Below are 25,306 nucleotides of genomic sequence, written 5' to 3'. Positions count from 1 at the left end.
GTACTTTCTGCAGTGTGTTAAGATTATAACTAATTTACTTATGTAGAGACAGAATGTTCTTATTACCTAAGCATCTTGTAAAAGACTTAAATCTGACTCATTTGTTGATGATTGCACTTTGGTGAGCAAGGTTTAAACCAGTACATTTAGCAGTGACCTCTAGTAAATAAATGTATGATGAAAAATGAATGTTAAAGGGTTCTCTTGGCAAGCATAAACATGAGTAGTGTGGTGAATTAAGAAAGAGAAAGGGAAAAGATATGTAGAGAACAGTCCTTACAGTGGGAGGTAATCTGGGAAATTGATTCAAGAGATATTCTGTGAAATTGTTTACCCAAGTAGGACTGAATTTGCTGCCAGAGACACATGCCCTGTGGGAGCAGGAAAACCAGCATTTGCTGAGCAGGTGCAGCAGCTCTGGCAGCAGGAGGTTATAGCCCTTGAGCAATAAATGCAGTCCTCAGTTTTGTCTTGTATTTGTTTTCTCTTCATTGTTGCCTGTTAGCTCCGACTTTCTTCCTTCTCTCCTTCCATCCATTTGATAATATGCTACAGTCCTGTCTTCTCTGAATTTTTGCTATCCTGTTTTCTCTATCCCTCCTGCAGTATCCTATGGATTCCTTTATCATTAGTTTCAAATTCCTTCCTCTTAAATTTTGTCCTTGTCCATCCTTCAGTATCTGATAATGAATGACAATGAGAGACATCATTAAGACAATCCCAGGGAAACCTGTAGAAACAATTAAAGAGGAAGGGTTCAGTTTCCAAATGGCCTGAAAACAAATCTTTGTTTTTCCAGCCTCTGGCCAGTGAAAGTCTGTGAAACCTAGAGGAATCCTGGACCTTTCATGATGTAGATTCATATACCATCTCTGGGAAGGCTTGTGGTTTTGAAAATACTCATGAAAGGAACCTTTTACAACTTTTCATCTTCCTTGTTTAGCCTGAGTACAGTTTTTTATGGTTTTATGGTGTGTTTTTTTTCTGGTGTGTTGTTTTGTTTGGTTGTTTCTGACTATTTTTTTCTCTTTTTTTTTCTCTTTTTCTTTTTTTTCTCTATTTTCTTTTTCCTTTCCTTTCCTTTCCTTTCCTTTCCTTTCCTTTCCTTTCCTTTCCTTTCCTTTCCTTTCCTTTCCTTTCCTTTCCTTTCCTTTCCTTTCCTTTCCTTTCCTTTCCTTTCCTTTCCTTTCCTTTCCTTTCCTTTCCTTTCCTTTCCTTTCCTTTCCTTTCCTTTCCTTTCCTTTCCTTTCCTTTCCTTTCCTTTCCTTTCCTTTCCTTTCCTTTCCTTTCCTTTCCTTTCCTTTCCTTTCTCCTTCTCCTTCTCCTTCTCCTTCTCCTTCTCCTTCTCCTTCTCCTTCTCCTTCTCCTTCTCCTTCTCCTTCTCCTTCTCCTTCTCCTTCTCCTTCTCCTTCTCCTTCTCCTTCTCCTTCTCCTTCTCCTTCTCCTTCTCCTTCTCCTTCTCCTTCTCCTTCTCCTTCTCCTTCTCCTTCTCCTTCTCCCTTTCTTCTTTTTCTTTTTCTTTTTCTTTTCTTCTTTTTTATTTTATTTTCTTTTGTTTGTTTGTTTGTTTGTGTTTTTTTTCTGATGCCATCATCAGGTTCACTTGTAGACTGTAAAGGGAAAATTGAAGCAGCCAGTTCTCATTTTGCATGCTCTTCTTCACGCCTGCAATTCATCATTTGTAAAGCACATCTGTTTCTTAACTCTGTTATATCTGGAAGGCTTTCATCTTTGCAGTGATATTTCTTAATTTCTTGAACTGTCAGCTGTTGGAGAAATTATATTACTTCATTAGTCCTATATTTAAGGCAGCCTAATATTTTCTATCAGAAGAGCTTGTTTAGTGGCATATAATTTTTCTAGGCTTTTCCTGGTTGGATGTGATATTTCCAGGGTTGATGCCAGGCACATGCTGCCTCTTTCTCTCCCTGAAAGCAAAAAAAAAATCCAAAAAGTAGCTCAAAATAATATGGGAAATCCTTTGTGCATGTACTTTGGAGGAAAGGCTTGATAATTGGTAGGGGGCATTGCTACATTAAAATGTGTGCTTTTATGCTATCTAGGACAGCTTTGCTTCAAACTGACTAGGCCTTTGAAAATAAAATCATATGGTAACAACATATTCATTAGAATTTGACAGCTCCATTCTATATATTTCATATTTTGGGAAAACCCAGCAAGTGCTTGGAGCCTTCCTCTCAGGGCAGAGGACGTGCTGGTGGCACCCTTGGTAAACTTCTGTCCCTGCTCCTGAACTACTGTTTACCCACAGTAGACTGCAAACCTGGCATGGATTAAAAGCTGGCTCAGCAACACTCTTTGTCCTGCATGGATGACAGCAGTAAAGAGTGGAGCATGCAAGCCTGTTCAGGTTTCCATGTGCTGAGTAAGGGCACTGATCACAGGATGGTCATATGATGAATATAATTGGGTAAGATCCTGGAGGATCTTCCTATCTCTCTTCCTCTGTCTCTAGCTTTCCATGCACCTCTCCTTGTCCTTCTGTGGTGCAGAAGCTAGCAGCCGTTGCTCTCTGAAAAAAAACTACTACCTACTGCACAATGCTAAATTCCATGAAAGGTAGGCCCTTGGCATTTCAAACTAGACATCTGAAATTAGTAGAAAATGCTACGATAATGTAGTATAACAATGTCTTATTGCCTTAGTCTCTTTCTGTGAAGTTTCTGCACTGTAAAACATTTTATAAGCAGAAGTGCCACAAAAAAAATTTAATGAATGTTCATAAGGCATTCAGAGATTATACTCATGTATATATGATAGAGGCTGCTATAATAGAGGCTGCTAGGAAATTAGTCATTCATGTAATTTTATAACTTGCATTGAGAGAAGAGACTAAACAATGTACAGTAAATAAACCCTATCTACGCAATGACAAAACAAAATACTGGCTAACTATTCAGTGATCAGCATTCATACTAACACTGTAGGAAGCACTGGATGTGGCCATGTAATTAAAGATGGTATCGTAGTGGACTTTCCTGAAAATGGCTGAGTTGATGCCATGAAAGCAATATTAATATTCCTATCTCCTAACTTTGGACTTCTTGACTTTGCAGTTACAGTTTTCTATGACTGTTGATTTTGAGGCATTTAAAATATAAACTTTATATACTGATGAAGCTTTTCTTTATCTGTTTTAGCTATTGTACAAGCTTTCTCATTCCAGAAGAAACTGGGATATATTTGATTTCATTACATATAGTACCTATTTTTCATTGTCCTCATCCAAGACTATTGCTCGAATTGTAGTAAAGTTTTGTTCTCAGTCAAAGAAACTTTTTCTTCTCCTCATAGCCTAGTATGTCAGGCACAGTTAGCACACTCCTGTTAACCTTCAGGAGGGCCAGATAACCTGTTTCATAGCATCATAGAATGGTTTAGGTTGGAAGGGACCTTAAAGATCATCTAGTTCCAACCCCCTTGCCCATGCAGGTTCAGCCCATGCTTAGAGCTATGATTAGGAGAGAGATGAATACTGGTGTTTCAGTGTGACTTATGGATGGTGAGGGGCTGCCCAAGGAAGTTCAAAGCTGCAAAAAGCAGCTTGTAGGCTAAGGCTCAAACCAGGTCTAGTATTAATGTTAGGGCATGGGTTTAGGATTAGGAGGGTGACAAATGCTGCTTAAATAAAGCTGGAAGGGTCTGCCCCAGAGAAGGCTTGTCTCCCAAGAAGTGTTTTTGTCTGGACAATGACTGGTGAGCTTTGGCTAAAGCTCAGCAAGCACCTTGCATTATAGTCAGGAGTTAGAGTGTTAGGGATTTAGGAGAGATGAAGCATAGAGGTCCAGTGTAATGGGTAGAGGGGAAGCTGTAAAAGGGCTGTCCAAACAATCATAGAATCAACTAGGTTGTAAAAAGCCTTTAAGATCATCAAGTCCAACCATTATCCCAGGAGTTCCACCACCACCACTAAACTGAATCACTGAGGGCCTCATCTACAAAGTTTTTTAACTCTTCAGGGACCATGTATCCATTTCTTCCTTGGTATGCTGTAAAAAAAATCCCCCAAAACCCAGTGCTTCCCCAAAAGCTTTTTCTTCTGGACTATGGCTGGGAATCATTTTGTTTGGGTTTAACTTTGAGTGCTGGATAGAATTACTTTCAGGAGAGAAAAGGAGCCTGTACTTCCCAGATTAGTTGTGATCTTCTGTTAAATCATCAGTGTCTGCCTTGAATGAGTGCATTGCACTGATATGATCAGAAGGGGATATTGCATTAGTGGGAGGGAGCACAGGGAATCAAACTAATTTTGCAGACTCTTTTTTGGATGGGGTTATCTGTGTTTTTTTTCTTTTTCCACTGGGGTTTCATCTTCTTCTAGGCATGTTGCCAGACACTGGAAACTTTTCCAGTGGTATAGCATTGCAGAACTTTGCCTCCCTTTGCTTAGTGATTCTGTCAGTGGCTATGTGGTGTATGATAACCCATGGCCTGTGTTGCTGTTCCTCTCTTCTACTTTCCTGCCATTTTTTTCCACTATAAGAAAAAAGGTACAGAGATAGAACTACCTTTTTTTTTTTTTTTTGTGAAGTACCTTTTTTTTTTTTTAATTGTAGCAGATTTTTGTATAACAAAGCAGAGGAAGACAAAGCAGAGGCATCATCTATGCCAAGTAGAGACTGTGTTTGTTATGCACCTTCATGAAGACAGTCTTTTCTGTCCTCAAAGTCCTGCCATATATGGTGACCAGAATTGACCTTGAGGTAGGCTGGAATTTTTACTGAAGGGATTCCTGAGACCAATGAATAGTTTGGAAACCAGGGATTTTGAGGAAGCTGCTGAAACAGTCCCCAAAAGCATATCTGGCATCCTAACCTGAAAAGGGAGCTGAGATGTTGGACGCAGTGCTGGCCAAGAAAGCAATGTTCCTTGGTCCCACTGACAGAAGAGCATTCTTATCGTGGTAATCAGACAGCTTCTGCTAGAAATGGAGATTTATACCCAAGTCTGAATGCCCTCATTTGTGGCATACCTGGTATAGATGGTAATCTACTTACTGATCCTGCATTGACAGTTGTGACCCAGAGTGATCTGGTTGCAAGCTGAGGTTCAGAGTGAAACTGGGTGAACTGCTAACTCAACCTTCTTCTGAGCTGTCTAGTACCAATATAGCACACTAAAGTCAGAGAAAGAGGTGGTTAAATAATTTGTGCAATGCATCGTGCTTGAAGTTTTAGTTCTGCTTTTGCCAAGCATTGTGTTTCAAAACCTTCATCTGTCTTTGAGCTATAAAACACAAACAGATTTGCCAAGGATTGGGTGTTGTTTCAGTCTGACCTTTGTATCCCACAGAACAGTATCTCATGGTGAACAATTACTTTGGTTCATTATTACTCTTTGGAGTACTTTCCCCTCTAAGAAGCACACTTTTGGATGAAGTAAAATATTAAGCCTTTTGAAGCATAAGTTCAATCACTAGAAATTGAAATAAGCCCTTCATGCTTTATAAAAGGAATTTAAACTTCCATTTATAATGAAAATAGTATTTTAAATTCAGATGTGGTTCTGTTAAAAAAGTTAAATCAAATTAAATTATTTGCTTTGAGGTTAAGGGGTTATTTTTCACAACTCTTATTGCTTTTGGTACTGTATGATTACTATTGCAAACCCAGTGACTTTGAACTAAGAATCCCATATTCAAGTGCTAGCTATTAAAAGTAATTTTCCTTGTATTTTTCTGAAACATTTTAATCAGATCTTATAAAGTCAGGCAAATGAGGCAATACACAATATGCGTCCACTTTTCACTCTCCATCGTAATTGCTTCAGTTACACTTACCTTCTCAAATACTCTTGCTCTAATTATCTTCTTTTCAAGCCAGAATCTTTTAACTGCTAAGTTTACATGGAGTCAGAACCAACATATTACATATCCTCCATCTAATCTTTAATAGTAAATTCATATTAATGTAAATAAAGTTTTCCCAAACTAATAAATATAAACATATAATCTAAAATATTTTGAAGTCAAAGGAACAGATACATATACCTAAATATAATAAGTACTTATGGGTTTTTTTCCAAAATTGTAGTCTATACTGTAGACAAGGCTTTACACACTCAGGTGTGATACTTTCTTTCCCAAATAAACCAACAATTTTCTCATGTTGCCTACATTGTATTACTGCTCATGTTTTCAGCTTTGGTGATTTGAGTTACTACACTATCAGTGTATATGCAAGTACTGGGCCATTTAAAGACTATACTTTTGACTATCCTGAACATAAAATTCAACCTTGCTAACAATGCTTTGGAAGCTTTTTTGGCTTTGGTACAAAATGAAATCCTTTTGAAAGGGTTCTATCCTCTTAACCTGTGAAGAAAGAAGACATAAAATTAAACACCTCTTCTAATACACTCTTATGAGAATCAGTCACTTTGGATATTGCTAAGTTAGATCTTCTAGTTCAAGGAGAAAAATATCAGTTCAATTTTTTTTCAGATCATGTAGTTTGTTAATGTTCAGATGTTCTTCTCAGACCAGATGCATTTAGATCTTTCAAAAAGATTCTAATTTAGTCTTTAGGGCAGGTAAATTTTCTCTGGGACTTCTATAGGGTTGAACTTGTACTCTGTCCTCTCGTTCCTTTGACCAGAACCTCAGTTAAGGATTTGAACATTGATTGCTTAGTTTTCTTCAGTCTAATTAATGAATTAATTTAATTTATTAGTTGAATTAATGAGCATATTTAACTAATTAAAATTATTACTAACACATTCTGGCTTTCTAATGATATTCCTCTCCTTGCCAAATATATATCAAGGCCCATTTTATCCAAATCATTTTCAAGTCAGAGGACAGGAATGCAGTCTGGAATATCGGGGTTTCATTTTCTTTTGTTAACACAGCATATTCAGTGTAGGTTGGCGCCGTCTGTATTTGCCTCTTTGTATTTCCTCTTTATTCATACAAACCCATTTTTCATTCCTCATGCTTGCTCAGCCAAGGTGTCACTCAATATTCTCATTTATTTCCTCCATTCCACTTGATGATTACAAGCCTTGCAGATACTGAAGTAGTTTTTGTTGATGACTCCTTTCATACATTCCACTAGTAATTGACAAATCAAGTAGTTAATTGAATAGGCAACTTATGTGTGGTGCGATACATTGATTTATCTTAGAAGTCTGCATAATAGATTTAGCTGTGATTAATTTTAAAGGAGTTGTCCTGTGAGTATATGACACATTTCTGATCACAATTTATCATCATTTGCTTCAAATAAGGGGTGGAGATAATCTCGGAGAAAGCTTTGTGGGATGGTAGCTGAATGCTGCCCCAGTTGAAAATGCTGACTCATCTCAGTCTTATTTCTGTTTAATTTACACTCAGCACAAAGCAGCAAAAATGCTAAACAGTACCTTGAAAGGAGCAAAATAAAAGTCTTACTTAAATGAGTCCTTGTGAACTATAAGGCTTTGTGAAAGAGGAAAAATATGTTTTAAAAGGTATAGATAGGAATAGATTTTCACAGAACATGGATGTCGAGATGTTTACTGTGATTCGAGGGACATACTGGTTTTGTTTGTCTAACAGCAGCAGAGCTGAAAAATTGCCAGTAATTCATTTGATGTATCGACGTGGCAGTGGAATGGGGAAGGCTGCAGGGTGGTTTATATCTTGGAGCCTGAGAGCCCTTGTGCAGCTTTAGGGAATTTTTGACTTTTAAGATATCGGGATGTTAGCATATACCTGCACCTCTACATAGCTCAAGTGGCATCAATGGATTTAGCACCAATTTCTACCACAGTAACTTTGGCATAATTTCTTGGTGAATTTTTCCAGGGACAAGACCAGTCCATCACTTCTTGTTCCCTTGAAATCAGAAAGGCTTTCCATCAGCAGTGAAATCCAGATTTCATTCAAATGTCTAATCAATGTTTTCAAGCTTTAAATTTGTTGCGTAGTTCTTGTTGGCTTTTTTCTCCCATGCTACTGAAATTTAATTAGCATAGCACAGATTATCTTCTAGTCAATATGCAACATGTTTATAAAAACTATTTTTTTTTTCTTCCTGGTATGTTTCTCTGACTGGTAAAATTAATGTTTTTTATTTGTTCAGATGGTTCTTTGGCCCAATCAAACGAGCAGATGCCGAGAGACAGCTGTCAAGTCCTGGAAACCAGGCAGGAGCCTTCCTGATCCGAGAAAGTGAAAGTCTAAAAGGCGAATACTCACTTTCAGGTATATTCTAGTTTTTCCTCATAAGCAATATTTAAAAAATTCCCAGGTGATCTGGAGTTTTTCATTTTTTGAGAACGATAAACTCTGGGCATGAAAATGAAATTAAGTTCATAATAATATTTCTTTCCCAGGAGGTATATACAGAAAACTTGGCAAGAGTAATCTGAGTTTTTACTAACATTTTTATAGGCTTCTTTTTATTAATATGCTCAGAACAGAAATTAACTTTCCCATATTTAGTACTTCTAGTGCGCCTGCTGCCTTAAAATAGAAACTATTTTCATGATTAAAATGCCAAAAAGTACATTACAGTTGTACGCTACTGTTCTGATTAGTGCACAAAATAAAAATTATTATGTTGGCAGGTATCTGCAGTTAAAGAAAATGAGATTTCTGCTAGAGCACACCCTTAGGTTTATATTTATTTGTTTTCAGGGGAAAAATGATAGGAAGATCTTCAAAGCTGTACTTAAGAATACTATATTTCATTGAAAAGCTACTTGTAAACATCAGTAGAAAGTTAGACTTATGGTGATGATGGATATTGAAATTTATAAGCCCTTTCTTTGAATCCAAAAGACTATCAAATAAGGGCACTTATTTGATAATAATTGTACTTATTCACAAAAAGATGACATGTCCTCTTTTTCATGTCATAGATATTTGTCTTTTTAGAAAGTAAATCTGATTGTTTGCTGTTTTTTTTCCCCATGAACTTTTTCTATCAAACGTGTCATACAGGTGTGAATAAAGATAATTATGTTACCCCTGAGATAGCAGAGCTATATGCCCAAACTTCCTAATGTGCTCTACTTATACAATTCTTGACATCAGTAAAGACTCTAGATGTTTGTGAATAAACAGTAAGTTGTCGTGTATAATTATGTCAGTAAAATGTGAGTCATCTTGTGCATAACCAGATTCTTTTGTACTGAGTCCTTTTATGCCTGGATGTTTACGTGTGAGTCACCTTCTGTTACAGAATCACATTAAGCAGCTTAATGATCTTTTGACACATTCTTGGTTTCTTTTGCAAATCATAAGAAAATCATATATATCCCTAATGTCTGTGGTAATAGGAGGGTTGGTTTTTATTGTCAAGATAAAGAAATGTATGTTGCCTGTGGAGTGAAATACAGGGAGGTTTATGGAATAAATATGATATTTACAGTTCCAGGAGAATTCATTGCATAATCTTCAGCTTGCCCTCCAAGAAGTTTGTTCTTGCCAAGAAGCACTTATAAGAGAGGTAACATCGACAAGGAATCAGACTGCTCCTGAGCTGTGACAGAACTGACCCCTGTGGTGCACACTTTTACCCAAAGACAGTGTTATAGCTGCAGACCTTTCAAAATGCTTTTCCTCTATATGCCAACTTACCCCTGTCTTACATGGCTTCAGCTTCACATGTTCTTCCAAGGATTTCATTCAAGGACTGGGCTAGACCAGTAACAGTGTGGCATTACACAGGGAAGGATTGATAGGCTTGTATTATCTGCTTAATGCTGAGATTTATTCTTTTAACTATTCTCCGACTGTAGCCTTCTAAAAAAAGATACAAAATCTTAATTCTTTACCCTGCATCCTGACTAATTCTGTAACAGGAAGGCAGAAGTACTTTATGTAAACTATGAGGTACTGCCGAGAAAAATCCATGAGAATGAAAATAAGTATTAGGCCAGCTTTTGTGGTAGGATGAGATTGCCCTTTGATGCTGCTGTTTAATTTTTTCCTTGCCAATTGTGGACAGAAACTATAGTCTATCTGCTTCAGTATATTTGGTTCAATTATAAAGGCTTGTGGTAGACATTTTTCAAGATTCTTGTAAGCTTATCCAGGAACAGGAGATTTGATAATTGCTGAAAACAGCAAGATATCAAACCGTCAATGTGGATTTCTTGCATGATGGTTTGTTTGATGAATGAAGGGAAGAGTGGTGCTGAAAAACATAATATATGTGGGGGCAAGGCTCCAGCTCCAGGAGCCAGCCCTCCTTCATGCACAAACATGGCCTGTCCTCTGAGCATGTATGCGTGTATATATGTATCATCTCAGATTTATTAAGCATCTGTGCTTTTAGGCAGAGAATGAGAATAAACTCTGAAGCAGTCTGTAGACAGTGAAAATTAATGACATGATTTACCAGTGCTAGATCTTTTAACAGCTTCCCAGACTTGAACGTAATTTAGCCTCAACATGCTACTTCATCCTGAAGAGCTAAATATTATTTGCTGCTCACTGAATAGGCTTGAATGAATGGCATCTGTTTGTGTTGTGCAAGGTTTTTTGCTTCCAGCCTAACAGTGTACATTATGGTCTGGACATTGTATGTCCATAATATTATTACTTATGTTTACTTTTGTAAGAGCTAGTTCATTCTAAAGCAAATGATGAAGTGCATTGTACTGCGGGGAATATTAATTGGAAGAAAGATTGTTTATTCCACCAGATGCTATGGAGAAGGCAGTTTTGTGACTTTCTCCTCTTTGTTCCACCAGAAAGAATTAGGAGACACTCAAAGCTGAGGCAGAAAAACAGTGTTTTCTTGAGGAATGTTGGTTCAGAACTATTTCTTTTCAAAGCTTTTGTATGGCTTCTATTTCCATCACAGCTGATACACCAGCAGGGGAGAAGTCAAAGCCTGATGTTTTGGAAATTTTGTGTCCCTAATTTATGTTTCCAATTTTTTCAGTGCAGAAAGAAAAGATCCCCAAATTCCCACCCTCTGTAGGGCTGGTTGCATTTGCTTTACCTTCTACTGCTGTTTTGGTTTAATTCCACAGATAATGGCTAGAAGAGTGACAACCAGGCTTTCAGAATTAAGGTCTTAAAGGAAATACCATAATTCTCTGTCCAGCCTAACATTTAGGTGTAATAAACATAAGAATGAAAAGAAGTTGAAAAGGAAGAGAGATTTTTACTCAAGCACCCATAAACAGATTTTATGATTTTCAAGCTGGATTTCATACTAATATGTGCAATGTATTAGAAACTTAATGAAGGAGACAAATGGATCTCCTTGGGGGAGGAGAAAAGGGAAATAAATAAACACTACCTTTCATTAAAATTACATTTTTCATTTCTAACTTGACTTGATGGGAAAACTCACAGTTTTTAAGATTTACATGATAAACAACTATTTAAATTAAAACCAAAAAGTCATGTTCAGAGAGGTTTTCCTCATCTGTGAATCGTTAAATGGGTAGCTCATCAAACCAGATAGGACACTGAGATGTGTTGCTATAATTTTAAACTGTTTGACATTTTGAAAATAGGTTTTCCCATTTTAAAAATGCACATGTTGTCGACAGATTTTTATGTTGATGACTCCAGCATCTGGTGTGAAATGTATTAAATTTTAAACATGTTGGTGCCATCTTAGACATTGCCTCTTTTTAATTAAAAGCCATAATTTAGATGTGCTCATCTTAATTGAGTGTCATTGCCAATGATAGCAGGAGGCTCTCTACTTCCCCCCTCACTGGATAATGGTATCTGAAAGACCAATTGCATTAAATGACAACATAAATGTTTTATGTTTTCTTCCTTTTTTTTTTTTTTTTTCCCATGCTCTTTAAAAAGATTGTGTGTTTTTCTCTAGGCCAGACAGGGAAGAGTAGGTTGTTGTGTAAGGAAACAGACTGGTAGGAGTGGCAAAATCATGGCCATAGCAGGAGAATGATTTTGGATCAGCCCAGGCACGGGTTCTGTGGTGGTGAGAGTGATCTCTGAAGCCACCCTCCTCCCACATCCACTTGCCACAGAGCGCAAGCACAGCTCCTGTTGGCAGTGCTGCACTGCCAGTGCAGTAGAGGACTGCCGAAAGGAGACGTGATGGAACACTGGTGGTAATGGTGCCTCTGTGTCGCCAGGATAGATCTGGTGAAGAAGCGAATGCTGCTGCTGCCACTATAAATTTTGCTGCCCTGGGGAGGGAGTAGTAAATTATTTAATCTCATTCTTGGGGTGGCAAAACCTACTTCTGCATGGCCCAGCCTTATGAAGATGGGAAGCAGGGTGAAGAGAATGTTTCTGTTAGACTGAAACCATGAAGAAATCTAATGGGGAGCTGTGATTCTTTTGGGAAGGAGAAGTTGAGGAGAAGACTGCTTCAGGCTTCAAACCCAGCTGCTCTCCAGTGGTGTGAATCTGAAGTTGTGACCCTGTCCAATTTAGCAGTTTGGCATGAATGTAGGGAAGACTGAAGGCACTTCCCTGAGTGACACATATTCTGTTTTGTGTTGGTCAGAGGAGGCACACCATGATACATTGCTGCAAGTGTGCAATGCAGGATTTGTACAGCCAGAATCAGCCCTGGAATAGAAGTAAACAACCCCCTACCAAATACAGCACTAATCTCAGCTGCTTATCACAAGAAGAGATAGCATCAGTGCAGAAATTCCCTCCATCTTCTCTACACACATCACCACCACACCTGGAGACTGCCAGTTGTAAGACTTTAAACAAGGCTCATTTAAGAAATTAAAGCACTTCCTTCAAATCAGCTTGTGCATTAACATTAACTGCTTCACAAATAACAATTATAATGCTGCTAATAAATTAAGTAGGTAGTCAAACTACTGTTGCTAGTGATATACAACTGAGACTGGATTAACAGTCATCCTGCTGGCCTTTTATTCAATGCATCATAAATAGCAATTCGTTTGGTCAGATGCATTTCCCTGTGAACTTTAGAAAAGTCATAACATTTTCAGCCTGTTGGTACTGAATTACCCTTTCCTTCATTTTGCTTCAGCCTGTTTCTAAATGATGCATCACAAAAATATACATGCATTTTATAATTAAAATAAATTAGTTATGGATGTTAAAAAGAAATGGAATTTGAAAGGTGTGATTTAATTATACTCTGGAGTTATATTAACGAACATTCTAGGTTCTAGTTCTTATGCAAAATTGTAAGTTCTCGTGTCTCTATTACCTGTGGCAGATATAAAATCCCCAAATATTTTCAACAGCTCCTTTATGCCCCCTGGTGGTCTGGGATGACAGTCGCACAGTACACTAGGAAAATATTTGATCTCACATGATAGTACTTAAGGAAGGAGAGTTTTTCCTTTGTAACTTAAGCAGTTAAAAGACAAATTATAATTTATATCGCCTTTGTTTATTGCATGCAACCAATAATTTTCTCGATTTTTTTTTCTACATACGACATATAGCTGTCTGCTCTATCTGCTACTGTAACAAAAGTGATTGCCAGACTTCGTGGAGTGTTGCCTGTATCAAAGATCTATCAGCTCTAATATGTCCAGAAGAGAACAATAACAATATTAGGCTTTTTTATAATTAGCATTTCAAATGTACCATGCTGAGGCTGCTTTTATGATTGAAAAATATTTTAATTTTTTATTAAATTATTTAACTAGAAGTCTCCACTGGTCAACATTACCAAATTGACTACGTTTGCTGGAATTTTGGCTACTGAAATACATACTGCAGGTAAAGAGCAGAAGGCCTTTTCCCTATGCCTCCCTTTTGCTTTTCAGACTTCTGTCTTGTGCAAGCAGCTTGAAAACCAGACAATGGTAATCTCCCAAACTGATGGATGTGGGAGGAGCCACCTGGTCTATTGCAAAGATGTAATGTTTGGTGATGAGAACCAGGATGGCAACTGAGGCAGCCTCCTTCCTTTGAGAGCTCTTTCTGCATCCATCTTATTGTTTTAAATGCAGGCTGGGAGACCACTCTGATTTTTCTCCCCTTTTTTAACCTATTGCTACTTGTCTTTTACCAAAATTAGGTGCTTCACATTTAGTCCTACTCCAGTGTTTCTCCTTCTGACCTATTCCCCAAGCTCACTAGATGATTTCCATTTGCCTTTTTTTGGTTGATTCTCAGTCTCACTGGTCCCCAACCTGATTAGGCAGGCTGTTTCCCTTTACCTTGCTTCCACACCAGCTCCTCCACACAGCCCTCCACAACTTCAAATACTCATCCCACTTAATCTCATTACAGCTTGCTACCATTCCTTGAGCCATTCCTTGAGCTCTAAGAATTTTTCCACCTGCAGTTCCTAGGATCCAAAAACCTCCTTCTCCTGATGCATGTATCTTCTGTTTGAGATGCAGAAAATTTATCACACTACTTACCTTTGTTCATTGTTCACTATTAATATTAGAGTTAACAGGCTTGACATGAGTAGTATCTAAATCCCTTACCCTTCAGTATGTAACATAAAATCTCCATTGCCCGTTGGAAATGGACAGTGATGTCTCAGTCATGGAGTGTCATGCATCAGCAATAAACTCCTATTCCAGCTCTTCAGAACTGCTCTCTCTGTTGATGCTCAGCCACCATTGCTACTACTGATATTCTTTTAATAGAGGCGATCTTTAAGCTAGTGGTCTCCAAACTTTTTTGATTGTGCACCCTTGTCAATAAAACCCTCATTATATGTTCATTTATTTATTTGTAAGTTATATACATGTGCTATTGTATTGATAGATTATGTACATTACAGAACATATACACACACACAAAAAGGATAAGATAAAGATGAAATAAACAGCATTTAAAAGTATTTATTTTATCTTATTTATTAATGGTACAAAAGTACTCTTTTTCCCCACCACAATGGATTGTCTTGAGTACTCCCTGGGTTGCATGAACTCTCAACACTGTTACTTAAAGTCATATATGATGGAGACATCAGAAATAGCCATTACAAGCTTAGTATTCCTTAAATAACGCACTAGATGAATGACAGCCCAGTTTTTTGTTTATCTATCTCTAGTCTTTGCTGATCCAGGTCTACACCAAGCATGCAGTGGTCCAGCCTTCTTTCTGACACATCTAAAGAATGCTCACACAGTAATGGGAGGACACTTTGGGTGTCATGAAATGTGTGCAAATAACCTGCAGAGGGTGAGGAGAGCAAAGTCTTTTTGATTAGGAAAAACCAGATTAGAGTAAAACACATTTCAAGGGAAAGAAAGTCACCAGCTACTTGAAACAGAGCATTATTGGCTTGATTTTTACATATTCCAAACATGCACAAAATGCAGTAAAACCAATGGAAGATGTGAGTGCTTTTCAGAGAATCGTGGCCATGTGGAGGTTATATCTGTTTGCTGTAAAATGCCTGCCGGCCCAGCAGCTGCTATTTAGAATGTTAACACTGACAAATGAAATATTAAAAACTGATTAAATGATTACTGTGAATTGATGCCTCTGGCTGGTTTTGCTGTCCAAAATGATGGAAAGTATGAGCTGCCTCATAGAAGATGTATTTATGTATTTTTGTGTAAATTCTTATGTTGCAAGCAAGAATCTCCAAACCTGAACAGCTGAAGACTTATAGGCTAGGTATGTTAAGGTATCTAAACTGTGAACTTTAGTTTGAAGGATATTTTTCTAGCTGTCATCTTTGAAACTAAAATAAATTATTTTAAGGTCCTCATAAATACATTCAGGAACCTCATGACACTTTGGCCATAGGCTATATTGTACCACTGCTATAATTCCTGGAAATTTAATATGTTTAAATTTTCTTAGTTTTTGATGGTGTGTCTGTAAAGCACTACAGGATCAGAAAGCTGGACGAAGGAGGCTTTTTCCTAAGCAGAAGGAAAACTTTCAAAACTCTGAATGAGTTTGTTGACTATTATAGTAAGAACAGTGATGGCCTCTGCGTCGTGCTTGGAACGCCATGCCCAAAGGTAAGAGTGGGTGCTGCAGTGTGCAATGCATTTTTTGCAAACTAACTCATCAGAGATCAGGCAGAAGGTGTTAACCCCATATCTGCTTCTACCAGTTCAAAATGCTGATGATCTGCTTATTTTCAGAAAGTTCTGGGTAGTGCTACTCTTCCATTCTTGAAGCTGACATGTTAATAATAAAACACTATGGTGTTTTGGACAAACTGTCATGAAGTGTAGGAGAAAATATGCCAAATCATGATTTATGAATACCTTTTTATAAGTGTATATGGAGATGAAATCTGCAACATCATAACTCTAGCTGTCCATAAGTAATTACAGAGACAAAACCACAAGATTCAGGCAAGCAATATGCCACTGTTCAAAAAGCTTGCTAGAGGGATGATTTCTAATTTTTACTTTTAATGTCAGAGTATTTTCTTTGGAGTATTTCCTATTTCTCACAAAAAAATACACAGGATGCGGGCTGTATTTTATGTTCTCAGTTCACTTTATCACATGTATGTACTATAAGGAAACATTATTTATATCAGTTATGACTTTACATGACATAGTTAACAATGACTTGTATATGCTGTTGAAAAAATATTAGAAGTATCAATTACTGTATTATTTACTTTCCTTTACCAGGTACAAATCCCCACTACTTTTGATTTGTCATATAAAACTGTTGATCAGTGGGAGATAGACCGAAAATCTCTGAATTTTTTGAAAAAATTAGGATCTGGCCAGTTTGGTGAGGTATGGGAAGGACTGTGGAATAATACCACCCCCGTGGCAATCAAAACACTAAAACCAGGTATGTGAATTACTCTTAAATGCTAATAATGTGAAATACTAGCAAGGGTGCTCCTTTATTTTTAAAATGCTACTGAACAGACAGCCTTTTTGTATATGCAACCATTCTTAAAATCCATGCACTTAAACATGAAGGTTAGTACAACTCAAGGTCCAGATATTTTTGGCATTTTGGATTAAAATTTTGTACAGTTTTCTATTTCCGTAGGAACTGAAATCATTCAACATCTATATTACATAAAAAGACAACCCTAGCAAGGACATCTCTTTTGTATGATCTTGCTTGTATGGAATTGAATGACTTCATTTCATCAATTTACTACTGGTTTGTCACCTGCAGATTTCTTCTACTGACTTAAATGCTATATTATGATTCCTTTGGTAATATAGAATACATACTATATTTAGTTTGTATTTAAGAAGTGCTTTAATGTTAATATTGATCAATTACAACTTCTCAAAGTTTTTAATACCCAATATTTGCATATAATATAGGCTTGTTACTAATACAGCTTTTAACATTTTTCTTAATTATTTTTCATTTACTTCAAGTAATTTGTGCATTTTAACTTGACAACATTAAATACCTGCCAGCAGATGGCAAGAACCACATAGATAAGTGTCATGGTTTAAACCACAGCAACAAGAATGGTAGCCTGGATGATATATGTGTTTTTTAAAAAGAGATAATATAATGAGCTGCAGTTAATTGAAAATACTTGTGCTGGGCATTAATGATCATGTTTCAGCAAGCAGAACAGATTCAGATCTTTGATTCAGAATAACAACAATATGTCTGAGCTCTGCTTGAATGGTCTCCTGAATAGGGAGGAATTTAAGCATGTGGTTTAGGACTATCTTGTATGAGGTTATTGTTTGTGTTTTGGGACTTGCAAATCAAAAGCAAAAAAAAAGCACTTTTTTTTTTTTTTTTCTGTTTAACTGAAATTAGAGAAACTGCTCAGACTAAGAAACCCCTTCTGCTCTGGTACTTTCTGTAGTATCGTAGTTCAGCTGGGAAAAAGGGTTGTTTAATCAATACTTTTTCTATCTCTTTTTTTTTTTTTTTGCTCTAGCCTGACTCCTGTTAACTTCGACAGTAGTAGTCTTATTATTTCACAGTGTGCTACGTTAAGTTAGGGAAGATACAGCTCCACCTGATGTGATGCTTGGATAGCAGAGTTTGTGATCCAGTACTGTGATAAAGAAATAGCGCATTGCATTTAGTGGTGCTTAGAATGAAGACTTTGATTATTAAAAACATCTTGATAAATTGGATAGGTGATACTGAATCTCTTATCACTGTACTTTGCGAATTATCTCATTCTACAAACTCAGTTCAAACAGTCTCACGTGGAAGCATTTAACCTTGTAGTACGCTTCTCTAGGGAATTATCACAGTATCACAGTATCACAGTATGTTAGAGATTGGAAGGGACCTCAAAAGATCATCCTCTTCTACACAACATTTTTCACCATTTGGAGTGCCTTACTGTAATCAGTTAGCACATTGGTTTTGCATAGCTTGTTCTCATTGTTACTCATGAGCAATAACATTTCAATAATTAAATACCCTCACCCTAATCTAAGTGAATGCTTTGTTTGATACTAAAAAATTATAGCAGAGGCTAGGTTTGACAATTTTATCCATCATAATATAAAGATGATAAGTGAATGGAAAAGAGTAGTTCTATGATTCTGTGATTCTATTCTATGATTCTATGAGTAATCAAGGAATACATTATATGTTGATGACTGAAACTTCCAATATTCACATAGGTGATATTTCAGGCTTCAAGTGTAACACACTGTAAAATGACCATGTCCTGTTGCTGGGCTCAAAGATCTAAATCTTTACACTGGGGGATAAGGGTTGTATTTTAAATCAAAATCTCTTTGCTAAGCTGCTTTACAGTATAGACCTGCTGGAAAAAGAAAGTCATCAGAACAACAGAAGAATGTGATAAACAGAGTATTCTGTCAAATATTGGGGACTGAGATAGAGAGGGTACTATTAAAATGGCTTTATGTCAATAGAAATTGTACCATGGAACCATGCGCTCATTACCAAGTTGGAGCAGGTTAATCAAGTAAGGTAATCAGATAGCAAACAATATAGAAGAACAGAGTGAAACCAGTACATCATAGATTTATAGGCCTGAAAAACAGAAGGGATTTTGGCTATTTTGAGTTTTTCTGTTGAGTATTATTTTGCAGTGTGCATCTGTCTTATATCATGTATAGTCTTGAATACTTTGCTGGTTTATGCCATTTCACTTCACCCTTCTGCTGAGATAGAGTATTTATATTTAATCAAAACACGGCTTGTTCTTGGCTATATAACAAGTAGAAGTCTTCAAGTCCTGAGGTGGAGGCACAAAGAGAAGTTACTTCTGCTGTCTTTGACAGTTTCTATCAATGGTATATCACTAAGTCTGTAAGAATGTGGGCCTAATGTGGATTTGCCTGATGTCTTCTCTTTGACTCTTGTTATGTCCTCTTGTGATAAAATAGAAGCTTCCATGTATGCATTGTTTTTTCTTGTTGTTCTGGTGTATACACAGAGCGACTTAAACCTATTTTCAATTGTCTTTAGAAAGGCTAAATATAATTTCTTGTTATATGGTATTCCTATATTTCAAGCAGTTTTTCTGGACTTACACTAATTTAGCTATTGCTGCGAAAAGGCATAAAATGATTGTGTTTAGGTACATGACCTTCCAACATGTAAGAAAAATTAAACTTCCAGAATTCTCGTGTTGGATTTTTTCCAGAGCCAGTTCTCACTTGATGCAAATGTGTGATTCCTGACTTGTGAATAATTAGGGTACTCAGAAATCTGTTTACATTCCAATTTGAAACAAGAGCCAATTTTTCACATATTGCACACAAAATGGAAATTTCACAAGTCTTTCTTTCAGAAACATTGAGGCGTAGTATATTAGTTACATTTTCCCTATTTTTAGGCACCTAACATCTTAGATATGTCAGGCTTTTTTAATAATTAGTGGGAAGGAATAAGCACTTACACTTCAGGTAAATCAAACTATACATTAGAAATGTACATTATAATGGGAAAATAATATGTTATTAAAGCATGTTTCTTTCCATTGATTCTAAAGTCTGGGTGACTAGCTCAGGCCTAGGCATTGGAATAATGGCCTACAGTTGGAGGAGGCAAATTCAGCTCCCAGCAGTGTTCTGCAGTTCCACAGAATTTACAAACTTAATAAAACGGAGGAAGATGTCGAGCTGGTGGAGCCTATGAGATCTTAAAGCGGTCAGCCTTGGCACCCTCTGACCAAGAACTGCAGAAGGATTTGGTTCCTAAGGAAGCCACAGAAAATGTCTTCTGATGAACCTGGGTGGGTGTTACAACCTGCCTTTATGATTAGGGGGTATCTAGTTTAAGCAGCTTCAGTGTTTGGGGTCTGCAGTCTACTGGCTATGGTCCACAGCTCCAGCCACAGTCCTTATGGATTGCAAGGGAAATTTTGAAGAAGAACTCAACCAGAGATGTTTTATAATGTAATGAACAGTCTTTTTTCTACACATGCCTGTTTCTGCTAGCAATTTGTTGTCCATCTCTAAACAGAATGTTCAATACTTCATTATCAAGAATATCAGAAGTTGAAATCTATTTATCCAAGACCAATTTCCCTCCTCTGACTCTTTGGGACTTCCATCAAGGGCCAGTAGTGGATTATGGAGATCTTGAGAATGTGAGAATGATTAGTCTGCAATCTTTATGTTTATGCACGTTTCAATTAATCTTGCAAGAAGAATCACAAGACTCATGATTAAACTAGAGTCTTTTGGTATAGTGGGTTGACCTTGGCTGGATTCCAGGTGCCCACCAAAGCTGCTCTGTCACTCCTCTCCCTGTCTAGACAAGGGAGAGAAAATATTACAAAAGGCTCATGGGTCAAGATAAGAACAGGGAGTGATAACTCACCAATTATTGTCACAGGCAAAACAGATTTGATCTGGGGAGATCAATTTAATTATTACAAATGAAATCAGAATAGGATAATGAGAAATAAGAACTAAATCTTAAAAACACCTTTCCCCCACCTTTCTTCACAGGCTTAACTTCACTCCTGAATTCTTTAGCTTCCCCTCCACAGTAGCACAAGGAGGATGGGGAATGGGGCTGCGGTCAGTTCATCACACTTTTTCTCTGCTTTTACTTCCTCCTCATGGGGACAGCTCCTCACACTCTTTCCCTTCTTCAGGATGGGGTCCTTCCCACAGGAGACAGTCCCCCATGAACTTCTCCAATGTGAGTCCTTCCCATGAGCTTCAGTTCTTCATGAACTGCTCCAGTGTGGGTCCCTTCCATGGGGTGCAGTCCTTCATGAACAGGCTGATCCAGCGTGAGTCCCTTCTATGGGTGCAGTCCTTCAGGAACAGGCTGCTCCAGCATGGATCCCTTCCATGGGTGCAATCCTTCTGCTCCAGCGTGAGTGCCCCACAGGGTCACAAGTCCTGCAACAAGCCTGCCGCACTGTGGGCTCCTCTCTCCATGAGGCCACAGTTCCTGCCAGGAACCTGCTCCAGCACAGGCTTCCCATGGAGTCACATCCTCCTTCAGGCATCTCCCTGCTCTGGTGTGGGGTCCTCCATGGGCTGCAGGTGAAGATGTGCTTCATCATGGATCTCCATAGGCTGTAGGGGCACAGCTGCCTCACCATGGTCTGCACCACAGGATGCAGGGGAATCTCTGCTCTGGTGCCTGGACCATCTCCTGCCCTCCTTCTCCACTGACCCTGCTGTCTTGCAGGGCTGCTGCTCTCACATATTCTCACTCCTCTCTCCAGCTGCAGTTTCTATGGTGCAGGTGTTTTTGGTTTGTTTGTTTGTTTGTTTTAATCTCTTAAACATGTTATCCCAGAGGTGCCACCATCGTCAGTGATGGGCTCAGCCTTGGCCAGCAGTGAGTCCATCTTGGAGCTGGCTGGCATTGGCTTTATTGGACATGGCAGAAGCTTCTGTCAGCTTTTCACAGAAGCCACCCCTCTAGCCCCAGTTCTACCAAAGCCTTGCTCTGCAAACCCAATACATTACAACCCCGCCTCGGTGAATCACATATTTAAGAATGTTCATGAAAATCTACACTGATCACACTAACTTCACAAACTTCTCTCACATCAACAAAAATAATTCCCCACACCAAAATCAAAATAATACCATAACAGCACCAAAGTGAGCAATTTAGACACAGCCCCCCCCTTGTGCCTCCACCACAATTACAATAACTGATACTCCCTGCCATTCCCAAATGAAATTCTCAAAATTCAGTCCATGTTTTGCCTGTTACCTCTCCTTATCCTTATTGCAATCTATTGATTACAGTGATTACACAAAAAAGCAGTAGTAATGTGATGCCTCATTCTTTTTGTTCACTGGTGTTTGACTCCGCTTTGGAGACATTTGTGACATTTTACCAGCAAAAACAGTGATGGATGTGTGAATGAAAAAAACAAAACACAAGAACACAAGAACATCTTCGCAATGTCTCTGACTTTTAAGTTGTTGACCGACAGTAATCAAAGAGGTGTAGTGATCAGCAGATAGAAAAATAGGAAAATTGCTGTTTCTGTTCTTGGCTTTGCACGCCACTGTCTTGCTGTAGGTCCCTGAACATGTCATTTCACATTTCTGTTTTTATTTCCTCACTGTGACATTGTTTTTTCTATTTAAGGGGAAATCATTGCAGCGGGGATTTGCACTTTGTCCTGTGCTGAGTGTGATGGATTCTCTAGAACCTATTGTCTGGAGTAGCTTGCTTCTCCAACTGTCAGCATGTAAAGCAGACATCTATCATCACCAATTAATCCTATCTGAGAAAGTTCCTTATGCCTATTCAAGCTGACAGATGCATTTGTCATTACCACATGGTAAAGCATCTCCCATGCTTCTCTCTTTGCATGGAAATTGCCAAGCATGATTTTTTTTTTTTTCAGGAGGCTTTCCCAAAATAGTCTCTGGGTTGGTGCTGTCAGTGGAGGCTTTAATAATACTTTCAGTTCTTCAATATGTGATCTCTTTAGTGCATATGCAGTGTAAAATGGTCTGCACTCAGGAAAGCCACACAGTTTCCCTGAAAAAAGAAACTATTTTATTCCATTTAGTTCAGTACCTAACCTTATGCTAAGTTGTAATTTCACTGCTGTATGGTGAGAAAGCTGCTTGGGGATTGTTAGATACCTGAGATATTCTCCTGTTAATGTGAATAGTTTACATTCAGTCTCTTGTGTTACCAAAAACTTGGTCTTTTTAATGTTATATTTCTTTACTGCACATAGTCTTATTCAGAAGATCACAATATATGCTCAGTGTACTCTGTTCATTAATTCATTTTGAATAAACTTATTCAGAAAGCAAGGTTGTTCTGAGGGACAAGGGTAGTCTGAAGTCATTTTGGGAAAGTTTATTGGAAGTTGCAAACAAAGGGTCTTGGGAGGTGTTTGTTAAATATTTAAGGTCCACTTGCCTTTAGGCCAGTGAAAGCTGGAAAATGGCTGACCTTTCTCTAACTCATTTCCACATTATGAGTCTTCATCTTATACAGTAAAGTATTCTCAATACTGTAAAAAGAGTATTTTCAGAAAGAAAGTAATCAGAACTGGTATTACTGGCTTTAAGTAGGCTTAAAGTAGAGGTGATTTCTAGCAAAGCAGTGCATCATAGAACACATTAAAGAAACAAATTCCAACATTTTATTCTTAAGGACTCTGACATTCACAAAACCATATTTCATTCAAACCCCAAATTGTCAAAAGCTTATTTTTTCAGGTATTCATCATTCTACTCCTAAACTGGTGTCTTCTACAACGGATACTTGTTTCAGTAGAAGCTTCTGTTGACTAGTTGGTTTTTGATCAGGTGGTTTCTACTTACAGTAATCTGCTCTTGGTACTGTTTACCGCTTACTGCTGAAAATATACTTCATCAAAACCACATGTAATTTCAACTACAAACTAAGGAAAAAAGCCCAGTTATCTGAAACTCCATGTCCATATATTTTACATATTTCACTTATATAAACTTCCTCAAAGAAATTCATTGGAACTTCTTTGGCACTGTTGTGACAGGCTTTATCTATTGTTTGTAACAATTATTTTTGCTTGTGTTTAGAAGCAGTTTCTACTTTGTTTATCTAGTTGCTAAAAAATAATCCTAGACAAAACACTGATAAAGACACTTTTTTTCAGTTAGCATCCAAGCAACTTATTAACTACAGTATAAGAGCTACAGGGCTCTGAGGGGTTTTGGTCACTGTCTGCTACTTGTGCTATTTAAAGATATGAACAAAATAAAACTGGAGGTTACGTAGGCTCTTTAAAATATGCAGGAAATACTAAGTGATCTTTGTCACTGGTTATCATTATTATAATCAATTACTTCTACAAAGTAAAGAAGGATTTGCTGCTATTTGGATAATAGAATACTTCCCTCCTGATAAATTTATTGGAAGTTGTCATATGTGAAAAACATGTTGCTTGGTTTCAGTTGTTGGAAGAAGTTTATAACACGATTAAACTGAGAGGTTCCTTCTAGGCAAACTTTGATGATGGGAACAAATCAGATTGTCATTTTCTGTGGTGTGAAGAAATCCTGTATAACGATCCATAGAGGAGGGAAGGTTATTTGGTAGACCCCAAGTTAGTATATACTTTATCCTTTTTAGGATCAACTTGTCTAATTTTGGCACTGATGTTAAATCACTTGTCATGCTTATGCAGTTACCTTTAGAGACAGAGTACTTCATACCACGCAGCTTCTTTATAGACTTCAGGGTGATTTCCATGACAAATGCATATATCTTATAAAGAGTAAGGAAATGGACCACAGTATTAAATCAGTACTAAGGTGAGTCCAAACTCTATAAACATAACCCTAGTTCTTTATTTCAAAACCTAAGATTGGTGTAAAGTTCAAACAGAGTGGTAAGGATTGTGCTGCTTTAAACAGGAAAAGGTCATAGCATTAGTATTGCAGATCTGTTTTTTTCCACCTGACTGTCCTAATCTCTGTTTTATCCAGACCAAATATGAGTCATTTGCTTTTCATGCAGGCCACCACTTTCCTACGACAGTGACAAAAGGAAATGGGTATAGCCTGTACCTACTGAGATGTATTACTGGCTGCTATCCATTTATTGATAGCATGGAAATCCATTAACTTTCACCATTCCTCCTAAGGGCATGCTACACAGTATTGTCAAATTGGACCCCATGGGATTGCCAAGGAAAATATGAGGACACAGGGAGAGAAGCACCTGTCCCTTGCAATAATCTTTGCTGTCACAAGTTACAACGTCAAGTGGCTCTTTTGTCATGAAGTCTGTATCAGAAGCATTTCTGAGTCATTCCCTTTGCGTTGATACAAGGGTATGAAACCACATATCATTACTATGTTTTGGAAAATAGGTTGGAGCACTTTTCAGGAGGTGACGTTCAAGGTAGATGCTAGGGTGAAGGTGCCTGTGCTGATTTACAAGTGCATTCTCTAGAACAGATTTTCTGTTGCAGTTTTATTGCTGAGCCATTTAGTATCCTCCCAGCATTTCACTTCATTTAAACTTTCATGTTTGAAACAGAGCCAAACTCCCAGATGA

At 37.7% G+C, this 25,306-nt stretch overlaps 1 protein-coding gene across 1 annotated transcript in view; it reads left to right on the top strand.

Moving 5' to 3' along the window:
* Positions 1 to 25,306, top strand: part of FRK (fyn related Src family tyrosine kinase) — a 53,946-nt gene that overhangs the window by 16,401 nt on the left and 12,239 nt on the right. The window contains exons 2-4 of the mRNA XM_061366164.1: positions 8,085 to 8,206; positions 15,722 to 15,885; positions 16,516 to 16,684. Coding sequence (XP_061222148.1) covers positions 8,085 to 8,206; positions 15,722 to 15,885; positions 16,516 to 16,684 — 455 coding nt within the window. The remainder of the gene's footprint in view (positions 1 to 8,084; positions 8,207 to 15,721; positions 15,886 to 16,515; positions 16,685 to 25,306) is intronic.

The sequence above is a fragment of the Neopsephotus bourkii genome, unplaced genomic scaffold, assembly GCF_033783945.1.
Source record: "Neopsephotus bourkii isolate Nb327-2 ecotype Australia unplaced genomic scaffold, CSIRO-AGI_Nbou_v1 NB_1314, whole genome shotgun sequence".
NCBI classification, from domain to species: Eukaryota; Metazoa; Chordata; class Aves; order Psittaciformes; family Psittacidae; genus Neopsephotus; species Neopsephotus bourkii.
Note: the sequence above shows the minus strand (reverse complement) of the source record. Positions and strands in the feature narration are given on the sequence as shown.